Below are 19,010 nucleotides of genomic sequence, written 5' to 3' on the forward strand. Positions count from 1 at the left end.
TAGCCTCTTTCCATTCCTAATTCTGTTCTGTCCCCTTCTGATTTTTTTTCCTCCCCTAGATTCAAAATAGATTGGAAAGGGCCAGTGAAAAAAGAGAAGTGGGGCATGCTTTTTAGCACATTTTCCCAGCCTCTGCCCTCACCTATGCTGCGGTTATCTTATTTACTATATATTTGAGAAAGCTCATCTGTCTGTTGAAGAATATCTAAACCGTAGCAGCTGGGACCACCAGCTCTGGTATGCAGCTTCCTCTCATAACATAAAGCAAGGTAAGTGTGGTTGTGCCAGGAAAATGGGATATGCCTGGAGTGTGACTGTTTCCCATAAAACTGAAAGGGAGGGGGTTGCTACCAGAGACAGTTATAGTGCATAATGACAATGGAGGCAGTAAAGGGCCAGAGACAAGGATAATAACTGTAACCTCCTTGGAACAGGAGTGGAGAAAGGTAAAACTACTATATTTCAGAGTCGGTTTGGCTGGCTGGCTGTTCCCTAGCTGGCGGACATATGATCCCTCACTTCCAGTTGTGCCTGCTGTAGGTGCTTCTCACCTGGCTGATGCAGGTGCCACAGGACCCTTCGTTGCTGTTACAGCCCGTCACAGTGATGCCACGAGTGACACCAGGGCTGATTCTCACCTCCACCCCTCCTGCCCCATGCAGCCAAAAGCTTGCTAAAAGCTATGCCATGTTGCCTGTGGGTTAACAAAGGACCAGCTACTGCTGCCTACCACCACCTCACCAGTAAAGCTCTGCATCTTAATTGATTAATGAACCTCTTGTAAGTCGGACTATTAGTGACTTTAAAAAGCATCACCAGCACTTGGCCTCTACAGCGAGGGCAAAAGAGCAATATCCACCCTTTGTGTCAGCAAGGGTTGCTTACCTTTGATCTTAGGTTAAAGCCTGCAGTAACTATGGGGCAAATACTAGCCTGGTGCAGCAGGGGAAGGAGCTGCATCGTCTGGCGGTCTGACAACTCTGGAGCTTTAAGAGGCGGGACAAGGGCTATTGAGGTAGTGTGGCCCAATGATCACAGCTGGCCCGCTGGTGTTCTGGTCACAGTCGTGGCTAAGGGAGCGGCGCGACAGGGAACTCAGGACTCTGGGGCGCTTAGTGGCTACAGCGGGCGTGGGGGGACCTAGGCAGGCTGGGGTGGGGGGGTGCAAGAAGCCAGGGCCCCGGGGTTCTATCACTGGTTCTGCCCCTGACGCGTTGGGCGCGCCGCCGGCCTCAGTTTCCCCCTCTGCGCGCCGGCCGGGAGGGAGGTGATTAGGCCACGTGGGTCGGCGCCGCTCCTCCACCCTCCCCTGGGTTCCGCCGCTTGGAGGGGCGGGGCCCGGCTGCGCGCCGAGGCAGTTTGTCCGTTCTCAGCCGCCGTCTCTCTCGCTCCGGGCGCCCCCTCTCGCCATATTGTCCCCGCCGCAGGCCCGGCTGCCGCCGTCGCGGAGATGGGTGAGGGATGGGCCGGGCTGGGTTAGCAGCGTCATGCTGCGCACGGGGGCCGGGCTGCCTCTGGGAGCGACCCACCCCGCCGCGCCGGCTCCCCAGGCCCGCCCTGCACCTCAGCGTGCCCCCGGGCCTGCCCATGGGCTCGGACATCACCCCGGGACCCACCCCCGGCTGGGGCGGCGGTGCTGGGGCCCGGGCTCGTTGTGGCTGCTGGGGGGGGGGGGGGGTGCTCCTTTGAAGTCCCCCCCCCCAGGTGTTCACTCTCTCTTGCCTGTTGTCTCCCGTAGTCTTCCCTGGCGGGGTACGGGGCTCGGGCGGCGGGTTTAAACTAAAGCCGCGGGGGGGGAGGTCTCCCCACACCCCGCCGGCAGCGTGGGGCGGCCAGAGCGCGTGGTGGGGGCCGAGGCTAGAATAGGGCTGGGTGAGGTCCCGGGGGATGGGTCCGTCAGTGGCTGTTAGCCGGGCAGGGCGGAGAGGCCAGTGTCCCTGGACGGGGAGCGGGTGCTGGGGTAGCTCGCGCCGTTACCTGGGCGCCCCCCCCCCCCCCCCCCGGCGCACCTGGGCTTGGCTGCTGCCTGGAGACCGGCTGGTGGGCGGGCTGGATCTTTGCTGTGATCCGGAGGTGGCTGTGAAGCTTTCGTCCCACCGAAGAGTCGGAATAATGTTGAGGTTGGGGGAGAATTAGAAGGCAAATCACCCGACAGTGTTTTCAGCCATCCGGACCCCAGAACAAAACAAAACCGACCCTCCCTGTTAGTGGCCATATTTGTGCTCCTTTAGGAAATGTGATGTTGCCAACTTGCTTCTTCTAGAGGCCCCCTCCAGTCAAAACAGGATTTAAACATCCAGTGCTCTTAAAAACCAAAAAAAAAAAGTTGGTGGTTGTTGTTGTTTATGAAATAATCTGAATCTTTTTTACGTGTTGTGGGAGTACCTAGGAACCTCAGTCATGGAATGTACAAACCCTCGTGCCCCAAAGAGTTTGCAGCCTGCGGTCATTGGAAGGAAGGGAAAATGGCAGTGTGCCAACCTTTTTCTTCTGCAAGGCCTCTTTGAGAGGGAGAATGGGGTTTGTGGTTAAGGCATAAAACTGTAATTAAGCAGACTTGGATTTTATTTGCATGTTGTTGTAACTTTCAGGCAAGTCATTTAAGCTTTCTGGGCAGATCCTCTGAGGTATTTTGGCTCCTAACTCCCATTGATTTCAATAAAAATTAGAACCCAAATGCCTTGAAGGATCTGTTTTTCCAGAATTGTTGTAGTCACAATGATCCTAAGATATGAGAGAAGTGCATTCAGTGGTATCTTTTACGGGACCGCCTACTTCTGGTGAAAGAGACAAGCTTTCAAGCAGCACTGAGTTCTTCAGGTCTGAGGATCAGGGCTCCTTTTCTACATTGTCCCATCTGTAAAATGGGGATAACAACATAGAGGTACTGTTAAGTTAGTCTTTGTAGCTTTGAGATGCTAGAGGAGTATGAACGTTATATATCTACTCTGCTCCAAATCCATATGTGTTGTAAATCTTTCCTTTTCAGTTCTAAGGATTGAAGAAATAGTCAAAAAGTGAACAGCAGTCAGCTGCTCAAGGCAGTCTCCATACCCTTTGTTGTTATGGCAGGGGGAAGGCGGGGCCCTAACCGGACATCTTACTGCCGAAATCCTCTTTGTGAAACTGGGGCTACTGGGGGTACTGGACATTCCACAAGTTCATCGGTCACTGGTGTGCGCTCACGTACCAGGTAAATGTGTGTCCATTTTGTTCCCTTACATGGTGTAACAGGTTCTCCTCTGTGAAACATGTAGCATGACATTGGTCCATGTTTCCTATCCTTACCTTGGCCATTTTGACAGTGGTTCAGTGACGTTTTTGTTGATATGCTGATGTTGGGTTGCCTCACTCTCGGTTATCCATGTCAACTTCTATGGAATATGTTTTTTTATCCTTAAAGTTAAAGTTAGGAAATATGGGTTCTGATACACCAAGGACTGCTGAGTGCTTGGTATGTGATGTTGACTTCTGTCAGGTAGCTATTCTAAAGTACTTGGAGATCATTGAAGAGAAGGGTGCTGTAGACAAAGATTTATTTATAAAATGGCTCCAGAGTCCTGCTTGTTTAATCAAACTTATCCAGCAGCGTATGGTATTTGGTGCACTTCAGGGGCAGTGGTTGATTAGGACAGATGGAGGCAATTGCTTTTCCTTCACAAATCCTGAACTGGTTGAATGGTGACATCTCTTCCTTGGGATTGTATGCTTTTACTCTGACTTCTCTGGGGAAGGTACAGAGGTTTAGGAGAGGAGAAGGAAAGTGGTGGAAAATCAGCATTTGGTTTCCCGTATGACGAGCTCTTCATAATTCCTTTGAACAGATCGTCCTTGGTACTGCAGGTGAATATCCGTTATTGTATTCCGTGATTGTGGCTCTAGGCTGAGGTGATTCTTTAATATTAGTAATTTACATAGCAGTTCATCCCCAGAAGTCCCGAGCATAGTATAATCCATGTACACATAGCAGCCCTGATGTGCAGGAAGCTTCCTTGGAGATAGAAGGCAAGCCTCTGTGATGAGCGGGGGAACGTTTTGGTTAGGGTTACTTTATAAAAAGTGCTTAGCGCTCTCCTGTCTGCACAGCGCCTATGAGGCCTCATATCTCTGTCTTCTGGACATCTATATCATAGTAGCAGTGTTTTCAGCAGGAGTTCCAAAGGCTGAAAAGATGAACCAATCTTGAGAATTTTGGGATTTCAGAGCTAAGGCTATGAATGTTAAGTTATCCCTTCAGTGACACACTTGAGCATCTGTGTATGTCTGTACGGTAATCAGAAGTGTAATTGCAGCATAGACAGACATACCTGAGCCAGCTTTGATCCAGCTAGCTCCAGTAAAAATAGCAGCAAGGTCGCGTCAGGACCAGTTAGTCCTGAGCACACGTCCCAGGTCCTTGCTGCTGCCCACATTGCTGCAATTTCATTGCGGTCATTTGAGCTGTCTAGATCCAAGGTAAGTGTGGGTGAGACACTGTGATGAAGTCAGACTTCCTGCTCTGGCATGCTCTGAATGAAGTCAGTCAGGACTCCAGTGCAGCGTGTCACCCCCTCAGGGCTCACTCTCACCTGAGCAAGCCTCCTTGGCTACAGTGCTTCCTGGGTCTGACCTCAGAATGTTTAACATTCCCTGTTCACAGTATGAGCTTTCTACAGTGAGTTCACCTGGGTGGGGTACATGGGGAAGCCTGATGCACACACCCATAGGCTAGGGGTGATGCACTCCACCTCTGGAGGCCGCACTGACTCTCAGCTAGTGAGGTGAAACAGAAGGGTGACTGGAAACATGCATTAGACCAGATCTCGTGGCACAGTCCATTGGGAGTGTGTTGGGGGCGGGAAGGAGGGATTATAGGGATCCAGAGCACATTTCCCCTGGCTTCTCTCCCCACCTCCAAGTCCCAAACCAGGAGACTGACCAGCTTGCAGCAGCCCAGCCGCCATCACCCCCAGCTGTTCCACCTCCGTGCTTTCTCTTTTTGAGCAAACAAGTCACCAGGTCTCCATCTCTCTGTATTCTTCAGGGCCTTTAGCTGGCTCTTGTGAGGAAGAGTTTGGCATCTAATGCTATATATCCCCTTTGGAACTCTAAGGCCTAATTGCCGAGTGTTGCTTAGGGATCATTCACTGGCTGTACTTTGCTTGACTTACATTTATAACCTTCCCTTTGAGTAAATGGTTGGTAGCTGGAGTTAGACCTGTGTGTTTGGATATTCTGTGGGAGAATAAGAAACCTATTTATTTTATTCACATGGATTTTATGGTACCCTATCTTTTGTGCATAGACTTGATGCAATGTAAATTGCAGCACGATGCTGAAACACTTGCAACTAACTTAAAAGGTCGCTCCCTGTCCCTGTAGGGCTGCAAGCGTATAAGTCTCAGGCCTTGCTGAAAGTGGGAAAATAGATGCCGTGGTGCTGGCCTGATCCCAAATATTGTTCTTGCTATGCAAACCAAATTCTGTACCTGTGTCAAGCAAAAACGTATTGGCATACCCTGAGTGTGCAACACTACTTCTGAACATTGCCTCACATCTACACATAACAGGTATCTTCTTAGCAGTGGCTGTACTAATTCACTGCAGCCTCTGAGCGTGGCATAGAGCTTGGGCTGCTCACTTAGCATAGACCCTTCCATCCTCTGCAATCTGAGTGTGTGGGTGGGGGGTGGGCATTGATTTTTTTCCTCAGGTGAGTAACTGGTGGGTTTTGGTTTATGTTGGTAGAAGCGGTTCAGGTACAGGCCTCTCCAGCCCTCCTCTGGCAACCCAGACAGTGGTTCCCCTCCGGCATTGTAAGATCCCAGAGCTGCCTGTGGAGAGGAGTGTCTTGTTTGAACTTCAGCTCTTCTTCTGCCATCTCATCGCTCTATTTGTCCACTACATCAATATCTACAAAACTGTGTGGTGGTACCCACCCTCCCATCCTCCATCACACACCTCGCTGGTAGGTACTTGGTTATGTGCTGCTGAACTCACATAGATCCCCTGCCCCAGCAGGTACTTGCAGTCACCCCCATGTGCACAGTTGCTGTTTCCAGATTGCTTAGCTCCCAAAACCCATTCCCTTCTCAGCAGGTATCCTTGTGCCTCCTACTTTTTGACAGCAGCTGGGTGTGTGCTCTATTTGGACAGCACTTCAGTCTAGCCCAGCTCTTGTGACAGTGGCTTTTTTCACAGTACCAGGAAAACAGCCCATCTGCCCAGTATCCTGCCCCTGTAGGGTCTATAGGGCTATGTATTGATTCGCTGAAAAGTGATACAGTAGAACCTCAGAGCTATGAGCACCTCAAGAATGGAGGGTCTCCATAACTCTGCACAAAACACAACTCTGGCAGTTACACCCTGGGCCAGGATCCAGAGGCAGCTAAGCAACTTCTTAACTGAATAAGCTCGTTCCCCTCCCAGCCTGGGTGGAGGGTGAGAGAGTGGGGTGGAGAAAAAAGCACCCACTCTCCTCCCAGACAGGGGCAGAAGCAGGGTGAAAATCACACCTATAGTTTACAGAAAAGGAGTCTAGGCCCCTGTGCTGCTCCCGTTCTGGCTGCCTTGGGCTGACATTGGAAGCTCACTGCTTTGCCTGTGAACAGTAAGCGGGTGCTCTACACTTGGAGTTGGGAGTGAGGATAGACAACCCAGGTATGCCTACCTTTAAGTTGCAGTATGGGCATAGTACAATCTTTGTGGGTTGAGTTTTGTTGTTGTTGTTTTGGTCTTTGCTGCTGCCAGAATGCTCACTTACAGTTTCACATGGTGTCAGGTTGTCCAGTCAGTCCATGCACTGTGTCTTTGAGGTGCTACTGTATAATAAGCATTGAGAAAAAGTATATTTACATTGAATGTACAAGCCCTCTGGCTTCTGCCAGCTTTTATTTTGAATTTGTCTATAATATTAAGAATCATAAGATCTGGGATTCCATCCCAATGCTGACTTTCCTTCTCTGAATAAAGTTGAGCCTCTTAATTTTAATACTGGGTGGAGTGGGGAGACCGGGAATAGCATACAGGAGAGGAGATCAGCAGAAAAGGGGATCCAAAATTTTGAAAGAAACCTCTTTCATAACAAGAACAAGCTGTAGCTCCTCCTGGCTGATATTGTGCTGGATTGTAACATGGAGCTCTCCCACGATTTCAAATGCGTCATGCCAGCAATTCTGCATTGTGGCTTGTAGCTGCCTTGAACTGCAATAAAAGAATACGGCTTATTGTGACAAGAGGTCCAGCAGGCAGTGTTCGGTCTTTATTTCGGTAGCATGGCCATGTTGTATCCTAGGATTTTTAGTCTCTGTAGGCTGTGCCTTTTTGTTCAGGACTCAGGTGACTATAACCAGCTCCACTTCATGCAAACTAGATGTGTGTCTCAGGCCCCTGGTAAATTGTCAAGTGACTCTCATTTGGGCAAAGTTTGAACACCCTGGCATTATGTACGCTTGGCCTTTTCCTGATAATCCAGGGAAAAGGTAGAAATGGTGTGGGTAATTTACCCCCACCCACCGGGTGCTCTGCTGCCTGTTGCAAAATGGAAGAGTTTCCTTTTTGTCATTGCAGAACTTTCACCTCATTGACTTCAACGTGCTGACGGTGACGACCATTGTCTTAGCGCGCAGACTGATCGGTGCCATTGTGAAGGAGGTAAAGCCTCAGGCCAAGCTGAAAAGCTTCCCAACCTTCTTAATGATCATTTATGTTTGCTTTTCTGTAATGTGGGTGAATTAGGTAAAAGAAAGCAGAGAAGGGTCTTTCAAATCAATATAGAAGCTTATCAAGCCAAAACACCTGCATTGTTAGCTGTGCTGACTATGCCACTGAGACAGGTTGGAGCCCCTTTGGGGATGCCACCTGATGTAGTGGTGTCTCATTGAGCTGCTGCTGCTCTGCCTGCTTGGATTTCTTCTCCCTGTTTGCTGAATTAGGTTCTCCAGCCTCTTGTAGCACACGCTTGGATAGGGCCACAGCCAGATGCAGACACAGACTGAAATCAGCTGTGTGTGAAAGGAATCACTCAGCAGTCACGTACACATCCCTTTGGGAGGTGATCCCCAAATATACTGACTTTCACTGTGTAGAAATATCTGCAGAGTGCAAGCTCATAAAATTTCACTCGCTTCGTCAATGTGAAGAGAGAAGTGTATGACTTTTTGCTCCCCAGGTACAAATTACATAAACTGAGTTTAATAATAAATACAAACAATTTTATTAAATATAAAAGGCAGATTTTAAGCTATTAAAGAGATGGCAAACAGAGCAGATTACTCAGCAAATAAAACGAAATGTGCAAACTAAGCTTAAGTCACTAAAAAAAATTAGCTACAAAAAGTAATTCCTCACCAGTGTAAGCTGAGCACTTGGGTGATCGCCCAGGAGAGATTTGGGTGCTGCCCAGCTGGCTGGCAGAGTGCCCACAGCCAGCAGCATGTTTCTGTTGTTTGGGTGCATCTGCACATGCCTCAGTGCACATAACAAAATTTATTCCATAAATTAAAACCCCCCAAATCCTACATTCTCTCATCCAGCAACATCCATCGTCCAGCAGGACCCTGGATCTTACAGGACCAGAGAGTCCTGAGGCTTTGAGGTGAAGGGGCCAGCCAGACCAGTGACAGAAGCCCAGGGCAGGGCAGCCACAGCTGGTCTGGCAGCAAGTTGGGGGCGGCAGCAGCCAAGGAGAGCCCATGTTGGGAGCAGCAGCAGGGAGCAGTGGCCTGGGCTGGTTAGCTGGCAGCTCATCACCGGGGCCAGGTGGGAAGGTGAGGCCCTGGGAAGCTGGGGCTGGGGCTGGAAGCCGGCAGCTGGGGAGCCTGCACTTTGTGGAGGAGGGGGACTGGAAGCTGCAGGCAGGGAGCCCATGAGCGGGGGGCTGAGGCCAGCAGGGGGCCAGAATTGACCAGCCCTGGTCCGGGACCTCTTAGGTCCCTCGGGTGCTCTACCAGGGAGGTTGAACCTGTACGGGCACATGAATAGCCATATTCAGTAAATCATAACATTTCCAGTGATATTTTACATGAGCCATCTTGCATAAAGTACATCTCAGTTAGTCCTATCCATATCATAAGCATATTTTCATAAAGAATGTGAAGTATAACATCAGCATGCTCTAGCTGTAATTGCTGAAGAGCCATCAATAAAACAGTTTCTGTAGGAAATATCTGAGTGTTCTAAGCACGTGAAGTACTCCGCTTTCAAAGGCGTGTACTGACAGCTGAGTGTAAAACCTTTTTGTAACAGAGTGATACATTTAAAAGCAAAAACCAGATGATAGATCCAGGAAGTCTTCCAGGTACTGCAGGAGCTTGACCATAGGGTGAAGCTGGGACATACTGGAAGCTGAATGTACAGTGGAATGTCCTGACTCCATTTAAAACATTTCCTTTTTCCTGCCATGTTCTGAAGGGTTTGGAATGGACTGCAACATAAAACCTAGGTCTGATTTCCTATTGGAATACTGATTTACAGAGCTGTCTCAAGCCATAATTTGAATGGGTTTCACTGTAGTTTTGTAAAATTGGTTACTGAATTCCTAGTTTTGTTTCAAACTACGCTGAGTTTGCTTTTTCCTAGGACTGTCAATCTCAGTTAACTCAAAAAAATTAATCGTGATTAATTGCAATTTTAATTGCACTGTTAAACAATAGACTAGCAAATTGAAATTTACTAAATATTTGAGGTGTATTTCTACCTTTCCGTATATATTGTAGTCTGTGTTGTAATAGAAATGAAAGTGTATATTTGTTACAGATATTTGCACTAAAATGATAAAAGAAATAGTATTTTAATTCACCTTACACAAATGCTATAGTGCAATATTTTTGTTGTGAAAAGACAATTTACAAGTGTAGATTGTTAAATAATATAAACAATATAAAACAATATAAAAGTGTAGATTGTTAAATAATATAAACAATATAAAACTTCAGAGCCTACAAGTCCACTCAGTTCTACCTCTTGTTTAGCCAAGTGTTGAGACAAACAGCTTTGTTTACACTTACGTGTAATAATGCTGTCCTCTTTTTATTTACAATGTCATGGACAAGTTGGAACAGGCATTTGGATGGCACTTTTGTAGCTGGCATTGCAAGGTATTTATGTGCTAGATACGTTAAACTATTGTATGCCCTTTCATGATTTAGCCACTTTTCCAGAAGAAATGCTTCCATGCTGACGATGCTAGTTTAAAAAAAAAATGCCGTAAATATGTGACAGAACTCCTTGGGAGAGAACCGTATGCCCCCTGCTCTGTTTTACCAACGTTCTACCGTATATTTCATGTTGTAGAAGACTCAGATGATGACCTAGCACTTGTTGTTCATTTTAAGAACACTTTCACAGCAGATTTCACAAAGCGCAAGTTACCAATTTGAGATTTACAAAGATAGCTGTAGCACTCGACCCAAGGGTTGAGTCTGAAGTGCCTTCCAAAATCTGAGAGTGACGAGGAGTGGAGTGTGCTTTTAGAAGTTTTAAAAAAACAGCACTTCAGTGTGGAAACTACAGAATCTGAACAACCAAAAAAGAAAATCAGCCTTTTGCTGGTGGCATCTGACTCAGATAATGAAAGTGAATGCGCGTCGGTCTGCACTACTTTGTACTATTGTAGACTAGAATCCTTCATCAGCATGGACACATTCTCTGGAACGGCAGTTGAAACATGAAGAGACATATGAATCTCTAATGTGGGGCTTATCTTGATCCAATCTGCAAGGCTCAGGGCTCCTTCCCCTCTGCAGCGGGGTGAGGTAGTCCCACAGCCACCTGAGGGCCTCAGTGCTGCTTCACCCCCCACACCTGCCCTGCATGCCTGGAGCACCTGTGCTAGCTCCCCACTGCCTAGCGGGGAAGCTCTGAACCTCTTAGGCTGGATCGCAGCAAGCCTCACAGGCCAAATCCGGCCCATGGGCTCTGCCTGGTGAGTGGAGGAAGCGACTCTGGTCAATGGGAGCAGTGTCTGCCAATGTGGGACAACAAGGAGTCATCTGTGTGCATTGCCATCCCCAGCAGCTGTGCCAGGTAGTAACCCCCATCTCTTGCCCACAATGCACTCCCATTCTACTCCTGCACCCTTCCTCCTGCCCACACTCCATTCTCCTGATCCACTCCTACACTCACCCTCCTGCCCAGACCCTGCACCCAAGCCCCCTCCTGTACCCTCCCTCCTGCCTAGACTCCATCCCCTGTATGCTCCTGCACATTCTCTCCTATCTAGACCCCACACCCCCAGTCAGCTCCTGCACCCTTCCTCCTATCCAGATGTTGCACCCCATCCCTATCCCTCTCCTATACCCTACTACCTGCCCAAGTCCTGCACCTCATCCTATTCCCTAGCAGTCACTTCCCACACGCTGAACCCCTCATTTTTGGTCCCACCCCAGAGCCTAGGAGGGGTTCCACAAAATCTACTAGCTATAGGCCCCCAAAAAGAATTAATCCTGCACTGGGGGAAGCCCTGAGCCTTGCTGTCCTGCCATGGGGCTGGAGTGGAAGGGGAATTGTGGTGCCCCAGATTGCGTGAATGAAGTGAAGGTTTTTTGATTTTGGTTTTTAACCCTTCCCCCTTGCTTGTTAGTCAGGGCAATGCTCCTATAACAATGCTATGAGAACACCCATCCTCACTTTCAGGTGACATTGTAAACAAGGGCATCATCTCTTGCAAAAGTAAACAAACTGGATTGTCTGAACAATTGACTGAAAAGGAAGTAGGACTGAGTGGATTTGCAGACTCTAAAATTTTACATTTTTATTTTTAATGTTTTTTTGTACATAATTCTACATTTGAGAGTTTAACTTTCATGACAGACTGCACTAAAGTACTTGTATTAGGTAAATTGAAAAATACTTTGCTTTTTACTGTTCAAATAAGTGTAACCAAAAATTATTGTATACTTTGTATTCTGTGTTGTCATTGAAATCAATCTATTAGAAAATCTAGAAAGCATGCAAAAATAGTTAAATAAATGGTATGCTGTTGTTTAATAGTGCAGTTAATCATAATTAGTTTTTTTTAATTACTTGACAGTCTTACTTTATCCTTTACTAAAGAATGATGTTTGGCTCTCTTCACCTTCCCTTTCTCTCTAGTTATTCTAGCTTCCTGCCAAGAAGAATCTGAATAAGACAGTCCTTTATACTTATGGTAATTTGGCTCACTTTGGAGGCTTGCTGCATTAAATTGGATACTGGAGTTTTTTCTTCCCACTGTGTCCACAAAAGCAATCTGCTCCTTACCTGAGTAGCCCCCTTGGTTGTAGACAGGAGGCATACCAGGGCTAGATAAGAAAACAGAGGTGCTCTCCTTTCCCTTGGCAAAATGGGAAATGTATTTGAAATCTGTGACAAATGCTGATCCTGAGCTAGACTAGGCCCTTCTCATCTGGCTGCATCCATGTAGTACCTAGAGGTTGATCTGCTTCCATTGCTGTGTGATGCTGGTTTAGTGAGATTGAGTAGAATTCATGCAGTAGTTATACTGTCAGGTTTTTTGTTTGCTTTCTGGGAGGAGGATTAATTGTTTAACTCCTGCTCTGCTCTTCCTCATCTGCAGGCTTCACAAAGCAGCAAAGTCTCCCTGCCGCGCTCCATTTTCCTTGTGATTACTCGATTTGCAGTCCTCACTGGGACAGGCTGGAGCCTATGCCGATCAATAATTCACCTCTTCAGAACCTACTCGTTCCTCAATCTCTTGTTCCTGTGTTACCCGTAAGTATCTCTTCTCCCATGCGAGTCTTGATGATGAATTTCTAAAGCTGCCTTCAATCAAGTGCTGTTATTCCAAAGCCACATGGGGCAAGATGTGGCCTGAAAGTAAATGAGCACTTAACTTCCTTGAAACAGAACTGCAACGTTTTCCTGTGTTGGTAGATCACAAAGACCTGTGTTAGGTTAGATATCTTGGGGGCTAAGTAGAGGTCTTCGTAGTCTACTTCAATGATCTGTCCAGTGTAGGAGTTAACCACGGTTTGCTAAGTGCCCAGGGTTTTGTAAAATGTCTGTCCATGTTGAGACTTCTCATGCTCTAGAAATAGCCCATTTCTCAAACTTGTCCTTGGCTGCTCAGTTCCCAGAGCTTCCCTTTTCCTTGCCTTGAGCCATAAATATCTCCTGCAAGCTGGATAGAACCAAACACTTTTCCCCTGCTACTTGTTGACTGCAGCCAAGGAATCGGGTTCTGTTTCTGTGCAGGCAGCGGTATTTCTTCTCTGTTCTGGAAGAGGTTTTCCTGCCCAGCGGTGAATGGGTGAGGACTCAATGTTGTAGGCAAATGTGGTTTGGGAGTTATACATGTTCTGTGCTGATGAAGCAGGGAGCATCTTATGAGAATATTGTGCCATACCTCGCTAGTTTTTAAGGAGATGCAGAGAAAACAATATGAGGCTGTGGTCTCAGGTCAGATAGTTGAGTTCTGTGTCCCTGTAGGTGGGCAGATGTAAGGACCACCATTGGTAGAGTGGCGATGGTGTGATCTCTTATGATAGAGACTGGCACAAGGGATGAGGACTGGCCCCTTAGCAGCTGTGATTGATTAAAGGAATCTTTCAGGGAGGAGAACCTAACTGCTGGAAGAGTGTCCAGTAAAATCAGGAGCAAGGAGTATTCCTACTGAGATGACACTTTTGGCAATGTACGTCCAAAACCAACAGGGTGCATTAGGTAGACCTAATTATGTTGTGTCTCTAGCTTCCCCTAGATATATGGCCAGTGAAAAATGGAAGTCTCTTGCTAGCTGCCCCCTCTAGCTAGCTGCTGTGTGGGAAGAAGCTCTTGTGAGCCTAAACTCCGTTCAGAAAGGGATGTAGGCTGCTGACCAATGTTGCCTGTAAGCTGAACGTGTGTGCAGCTGCCAAGGAGGGATTCAGGTGCCACCCAGCTGATTAACAGTGCCCACAGCTGATAACATGTTTCCATTGATGGTGCACATCCACACATGCCTTGCTGCACATAACAAAATTTATTCTGCCCCAGATGGAAAAAAATAGAGGGAACCCTGGTACTGAAGTCTCTGCAGTCATGGGGATGGAAGACAGATGTGGGGGAACAGGGGACAGTGATGTTACAGCCTTCCTGCCCATGTGCTTTTCCAGGTTTGGCATGTACATTCCTTTTCTCCAACTGAACTGTGACCTTCGGAAGACGGCCCTCTTCTCCCAAGTGGCTAACATTGGCCCCCGAGAGACAGGGGATATCAACTCCAGGGGCAAAGACTACGTAACAGTTTTGAAAGAGACCTGGAAGCAGCATACCAAGCAAATGTATGGCATGGAGGCCATGCCGCCCCATGCGTGCTGCCTCTCTCCGAACCTGATCCGCAATGAGGTGGAGTACTTAAAGATGGACTTTAATTGGAGGATGAAAGAGGTGTTGGTGAGCTCCATGCTCAGTGCCTACTATGTGGCCTTCGTGCCTGTCTGGTTTGTGAAGGTGAGCACTGTGTACCCATATGTGCTTCTGTAATTCCCCCCACTAATGGGATAAGCAAGGCAGGTTGGTGTGTCACTAGCAAAATCAGTGAGTCTGTGGGAGATGGGTGTGGCTGTAACACGATTACTTCTCACCCGGTGTATGGGAAGTGAGTCAAAGATCCACTTTTGGATGTTACAGGCTGACTCCTGTGTGGACACACTTAAATCCATTTGCACCTGGTTTATATGGGCTTGTTTAATTCCAAATTCTCTTGTAACATGGTTAGTTTTGTGAAATGTTGCAATGCTTATAAGGAAATAGAAAAGCATTAATGTAATGTAATACAATATAAAATCCTACAGTGTGTGTTTCTGCTATTCAGTGCCTTGATTCCTTTGAGTTATACATACCTTCTGTATTCCGGTCATTCATGGCAAAATGTTATGGGCTTGTTCTCTCTATTGGGGTGAAACTGTTTTCTCCCAGTAGAGTTGCAGGATTTTCTCTTTGGTTATTGCCAGGCCCACTTTTCTTGAGCTGTGAAATCTTGTGGGGACGGATCCAAGAATAAAACTGATTCTCTTTTCTTCCCTACCTCTCTTTAGGGATGGGGTATATTGTCATAGAGGGGACTTTCCCTCATTCTATTTTACTGGATTTTCATTGTAAATTGTGCAGGCCAGCAAACATTTGCATGAATAGAGAACAAGAGTAGAGACTTGGGGGACTTTTTATAATCTGTCATGCCTCTAGGCTTCATGCCTGTCATGTCTTCAAGTCATGGGACTAGATCTTGAAGCTCCTTGCTCTAAAAGAGACCAGTTGTGAGATTCTAGCCCTAAGTGGTCTATGACCAGTAGTGATTCCCTCCATGGTGTAGGGATGAAGTGTTTCAGCATAAGTATCAGATATGGAATTCTCACTCACTGTTGCTCTTGGACATAGGAAACTGACTATTACTTGAATAGGACCCTTTTACCCAGCTTGTCCTGGATTTCACATCTGAAGTGTTCAGAAGTTTAATCTTTCTTCGTTTGGCCAGTGACAGAGAGAGAGCTGTGTTAGTCTGTACTCTGTCAAAACAAAAAAGCAGTCAAATAGCACTTTAGTCTTTAAAGACTAAATAGTGCTATTTGACTGCTTTTTTGTTTTGATAGAATACAGACTAACACGACTATCTCGCTGTCCAACATGCAAGGCACTACAGTCAGCCTTTTGGAATGGAGATCCCTCAACTATTTTGTTAAAGTGCTACTTGGCTCCTTTTTTGTTTTCATTTGGCCAGTTACTTCTGATTGCAGGGCTGGCACAGCTACTGCCCTGCTCTGATTTCTCAAACAGGATTAATTTCTGCAGTGGAAGGCACTGATTCACTTCAGTGCCTTGCGTTCTGACACTGCTTTTTTGGGTTGGGGTGTCCTAACACACTTTCACATTGTATTGTTGCTCCTCACAGAACACTCAGTACTATGACAAACGGTGGTCATGTGAGCTGTTCCTGCTGGTATCCATCAGTACATCTGTGATTCTAATGCAGCATCTCCTGCCTGCCCGTTACTGTGACCTCCTCCACAAAGCAGCAGCACACCTGGGCTGCTGGCAGAAGGTGGATCCAGCCCTGTGCTCCAATGTGCTACAGCACCAGTAAGGAACCCTTCCACTGGCTAGCACTTGTTTGTTCTCTCTTGTGTGCAGGGGTGGGGAGCTCATTTCCCAGGCTGCTATTCCTACTGTGGGGAGAGATCTCTACTCAGTTCAGCCAGAATTAAAATGAAACCAGGGTTGCTCTGTGTGGCTGCTAAGCTGCCTGACATTCGATGCTCGTGATCTACCCTATCCACTACCAGATGCAGTGAGCAAACCTCTGGTTTGTTGGTGAACAGTGCCAGTGGCTATTAAATGCTGATTCAGTGAGCCAAATTCTGCCCCCTCAAATTGGGACTGCTGGTGGCTGCATTGGTATACCCCCCAGCTAACAGGGGAATGCCATTGACTCCTCTGCAGAAGCTCCGTTCAAGGCCACGGGTACCTGCTATGTGACTGATCCTGTAATTCTGGAGGCAGGGCTCAGGGATTTGGTTTCTCTTGCAGGTGGACAGAAGAATGCATGTGGCCACAGGGGGTGCTGGTGAAACACAGCAAGAATGTGTACAAAGCTGTGGGCCATTACAATGTGGCTGTGCCATCTGATGTCTCACACTTCCGCTTTCACGTAAGCTGACATTGTTCCTCCTCTTTTATTAGAATTATTTATTGTACCAAAGCACCTAGACAGGTTCAAGCCCCCATTGTTTGCTGCATGGTGCAGATAGAGTCCTTGCCCCAGATGGCTTGTATTCTACTCTAAATAGATGAGAGAGACAGTTGGAAGGAAACCAGGCGCAGAGACAGTAAGTGATTTCCTCACAGCCATGCAGCAGGGAAGTGACAGATAGGAATAGCCCCGGTCTGAGTCTTAGTCCTGTGCTTTCTCTGTTCCTATTCCATGCCTCTCTGGAACACAAGCAATGGTAGGCTTTTTTTTTTTGAAAGGATGTCTGTACGCATGTCCTGGAGAGCAGAACACATTTAATTTGTAAGTCAGAAGGGAGTGCGCTGCTGGTCTCTAGAGGTTAACTCTTGGAGCGTTCCTTCTTAATGTGTCTTGTATTTTCTGTAGAACACTCCAGGCTGAGCTCCCTAACTCCCATGCAGCTCCTTACCCTGGCTCTGTATCCTCCAGTTCTTTTTCAGCAAACCGCTGAGGATCTTGAACATTTTAATTCTGCTGGAAGGAGCTGTCATCTTCTACCAGCTCTACTCCCTGATCTCGTCGGAGAAGTGGCATCAGACCATCTCACTGGCTCTGATCCTCTTCAGCAATTATTACGCCTTCTTCAAGCTGCTGCGGGACCGGCTGGTACTGGGAAAAGCTTACTCATACTCTGCCACCAGAGACTCAGAGCAGAAGTGCAATTAAATCGCATTGCTGCTCAGCTTGAATTACAAAAAAAAAAAAAAAAAAAAACCACGAATGACCTCAGAGCTTTGTATTTTTTTACCACTGCTTTTTTTTGTTTGATAACAGACGTAATTAAAAGGAAAAAAACATATTTTTATACTCCCAACAGCTGTTTGTGTGTTTGTTTTGGGTAGCAGGATCAAACAATACTACTTCCACACCCTATCTGTACTTACAGCATCTCTGTATAAACAAGTGATTTTGCACTTCTGTTCTGAACAGGTGCAATTGTTTATCTGTGGGGTAAGAGGACATAGGGAGGATCTGGCTGTTGAGTCAGTGAGGAATGGATAGATCAGTGTGCTTGTGTTCATAAGCTGCTTGTTGGTTGGGAGTGGTCAAGTCTAAGGCAGGGGTGAGCAAACTTTTTGGTATACAGTAAACTGAGGGCAGGTCTACACTGCAAAGAAATTCAACCTAAGATATGTAACATCACCTATGAGAATTGCACAGCTGGAATTGACGTACCTTAAGTTGAAGTTTTGGCATGGTTCCACAGCAGGAGGTGATGGGAGAAATTCTCCTGTCCACTTCCCTTTCCACTCGTGACTGCGAGGAGTATCGTGGTGATTGATGGAGGCAACCTCGAGGTTTCACTTTTTATACTGGGCCCCACTTTTTGTCCTTGCAATTAGCAGGCCCCCCTGCCCCCAATCTGTCTTATGTAATCCAAACCAGTGAAAATTTTGGTTATGTTCATATGGCGGAAAAACACCTTGTCGGCATGCGTAAGAAAATAAGGCTGTAGAATGTAAAATCTTTATGAATTGGTTTATACATGTGAATACACACACATTGTAACAAATTTCAACATTTTTAATGAGATGGATGAGCCTGAGACCCAGCAGCTGCTGGTGCTGCGCCCCCTTACAAAATTTTACACCCGCCCCCCAACTTTGTGCACCCCTGATCTAAGGCCTTTCTACAGGAGGAGGTTGTACTGATGGAGTGAAAATGGCGAGGCCCTTAGTGAAAGCTTTACTGTGATTTCAACTGAAATAACCCCCTGGTGTGTGCAATTTTAACTTCATCTCTTTTGAACCAGATGATCAGATCTGTCAAAATTTCTTCTCTTACGCCTTGACTAAACCATCTGGTTCAAAAATCTTATTTTACAAACTAGCAAAAACTGCTTTGGCTCCCTGAGGTGAATGAAGTAGGGCTGTGTTTCCCTACCAACCTCAGATGGCAAAACTGTTGGTCTGGAGTACGAAGAAAAGTGATTCCTGACTGACAGAACTGTGCTGGCAAAAGCCCCTTGCGTAGATCTAACTGTACTGCAAACATGATTGTTACTTTTATATCTTGTTTTGCTTGCCAGGATAGGTGGTAATTTTTTCTACAATGCTACAAAGTGCAGCTTTGCTGGTACTGCTTCAGCTGCGCTAGGAGAGCTTTGCTAACTGTAACAAACCCTACTGCTACTAACCCTCTGCCTTTCCTGTCTCCCTTGAGGGGCTGGCTTTACACTGGAAATAACCGTCTGAATTTTCTTTGTGGGTTTTATGCACGTGGCAGCCCTGTGCTTCGGGAGCTTTCTGGGTGGTCACAGCCTGTGCAAGGGGGTGGATTACAAACACTTGCATTCTCAACCCAAAGCTCAGCTCTCTTGCAAAAT

At 46.9% G+C, this 19,010-nt stretch overlaps 1 protein-coding gene across 3 annotated transcripts; it reads left to right on the top strand.

The window, feature by feature from the left end:
• The first annotated feature begins 1,370 nt into the window (after nt 1-1,370).
• TMEM39B (transmembrane protein 39B) lies at nt 1,371-17,489 on the top strand. 3 transcript variants are annotated; one of them, XM_074976606.1, is made up of 10 exons: nt 1,371-1,454; nt 3,073-3,193; nt 5,728-5,947; nt 7,549-7,632; nt 10,032-10,076; nt 12,536-12,690; nt 14,073-14,409; nt 15,848-16,035; nt 16,483-16,603; nt 17,114-17,489. In XM_074976606.1, exons 1-10 carry the CDS (start codon nt 1,451-1,453, stop codon nt 17,348-17,350), a joined length of 1,512 nt encoding a protein of 503 aa, XP_074832707.1. In that variant the 5' UTR covers nt 1,371-1,450; the 3' UTR covers nt 17,351-17,489. The 3 variants fall into 3 exon arrangements, with proteins under 3 accessions (XP_074832707.1, XP_074832706.1, XP_074832708.1); XM_074976605.1 differs by having other exon boundaries at nt 1,381-1,454; nt 2,990-3,193; XM_074976607.1 differs by lacking the exons at nt 1,371-1,454; nt 10,032-10,076 and adding an exon at nt 1,784-2,884 and having other exon boundaries at nt 2,990-3,193.
• Nucleotides 17,490-19,010: the final 1,521 nt, after the last annotated feature.

Source organism: Carettochelys insculpta, chromosome 24 (genome assembly GCF_033958435.1).
Source record: "Carettochelys insculpta isolate YL-2023 chromosome 24, ASM3395843v1, whole genome shotgun sequence".
Classification (NCBI taxonomy): Eukaryota; Metazoa; Chordata; order Testudines; family Carettochelyidae; genus Carettochelys; species Carettochelys insculpta.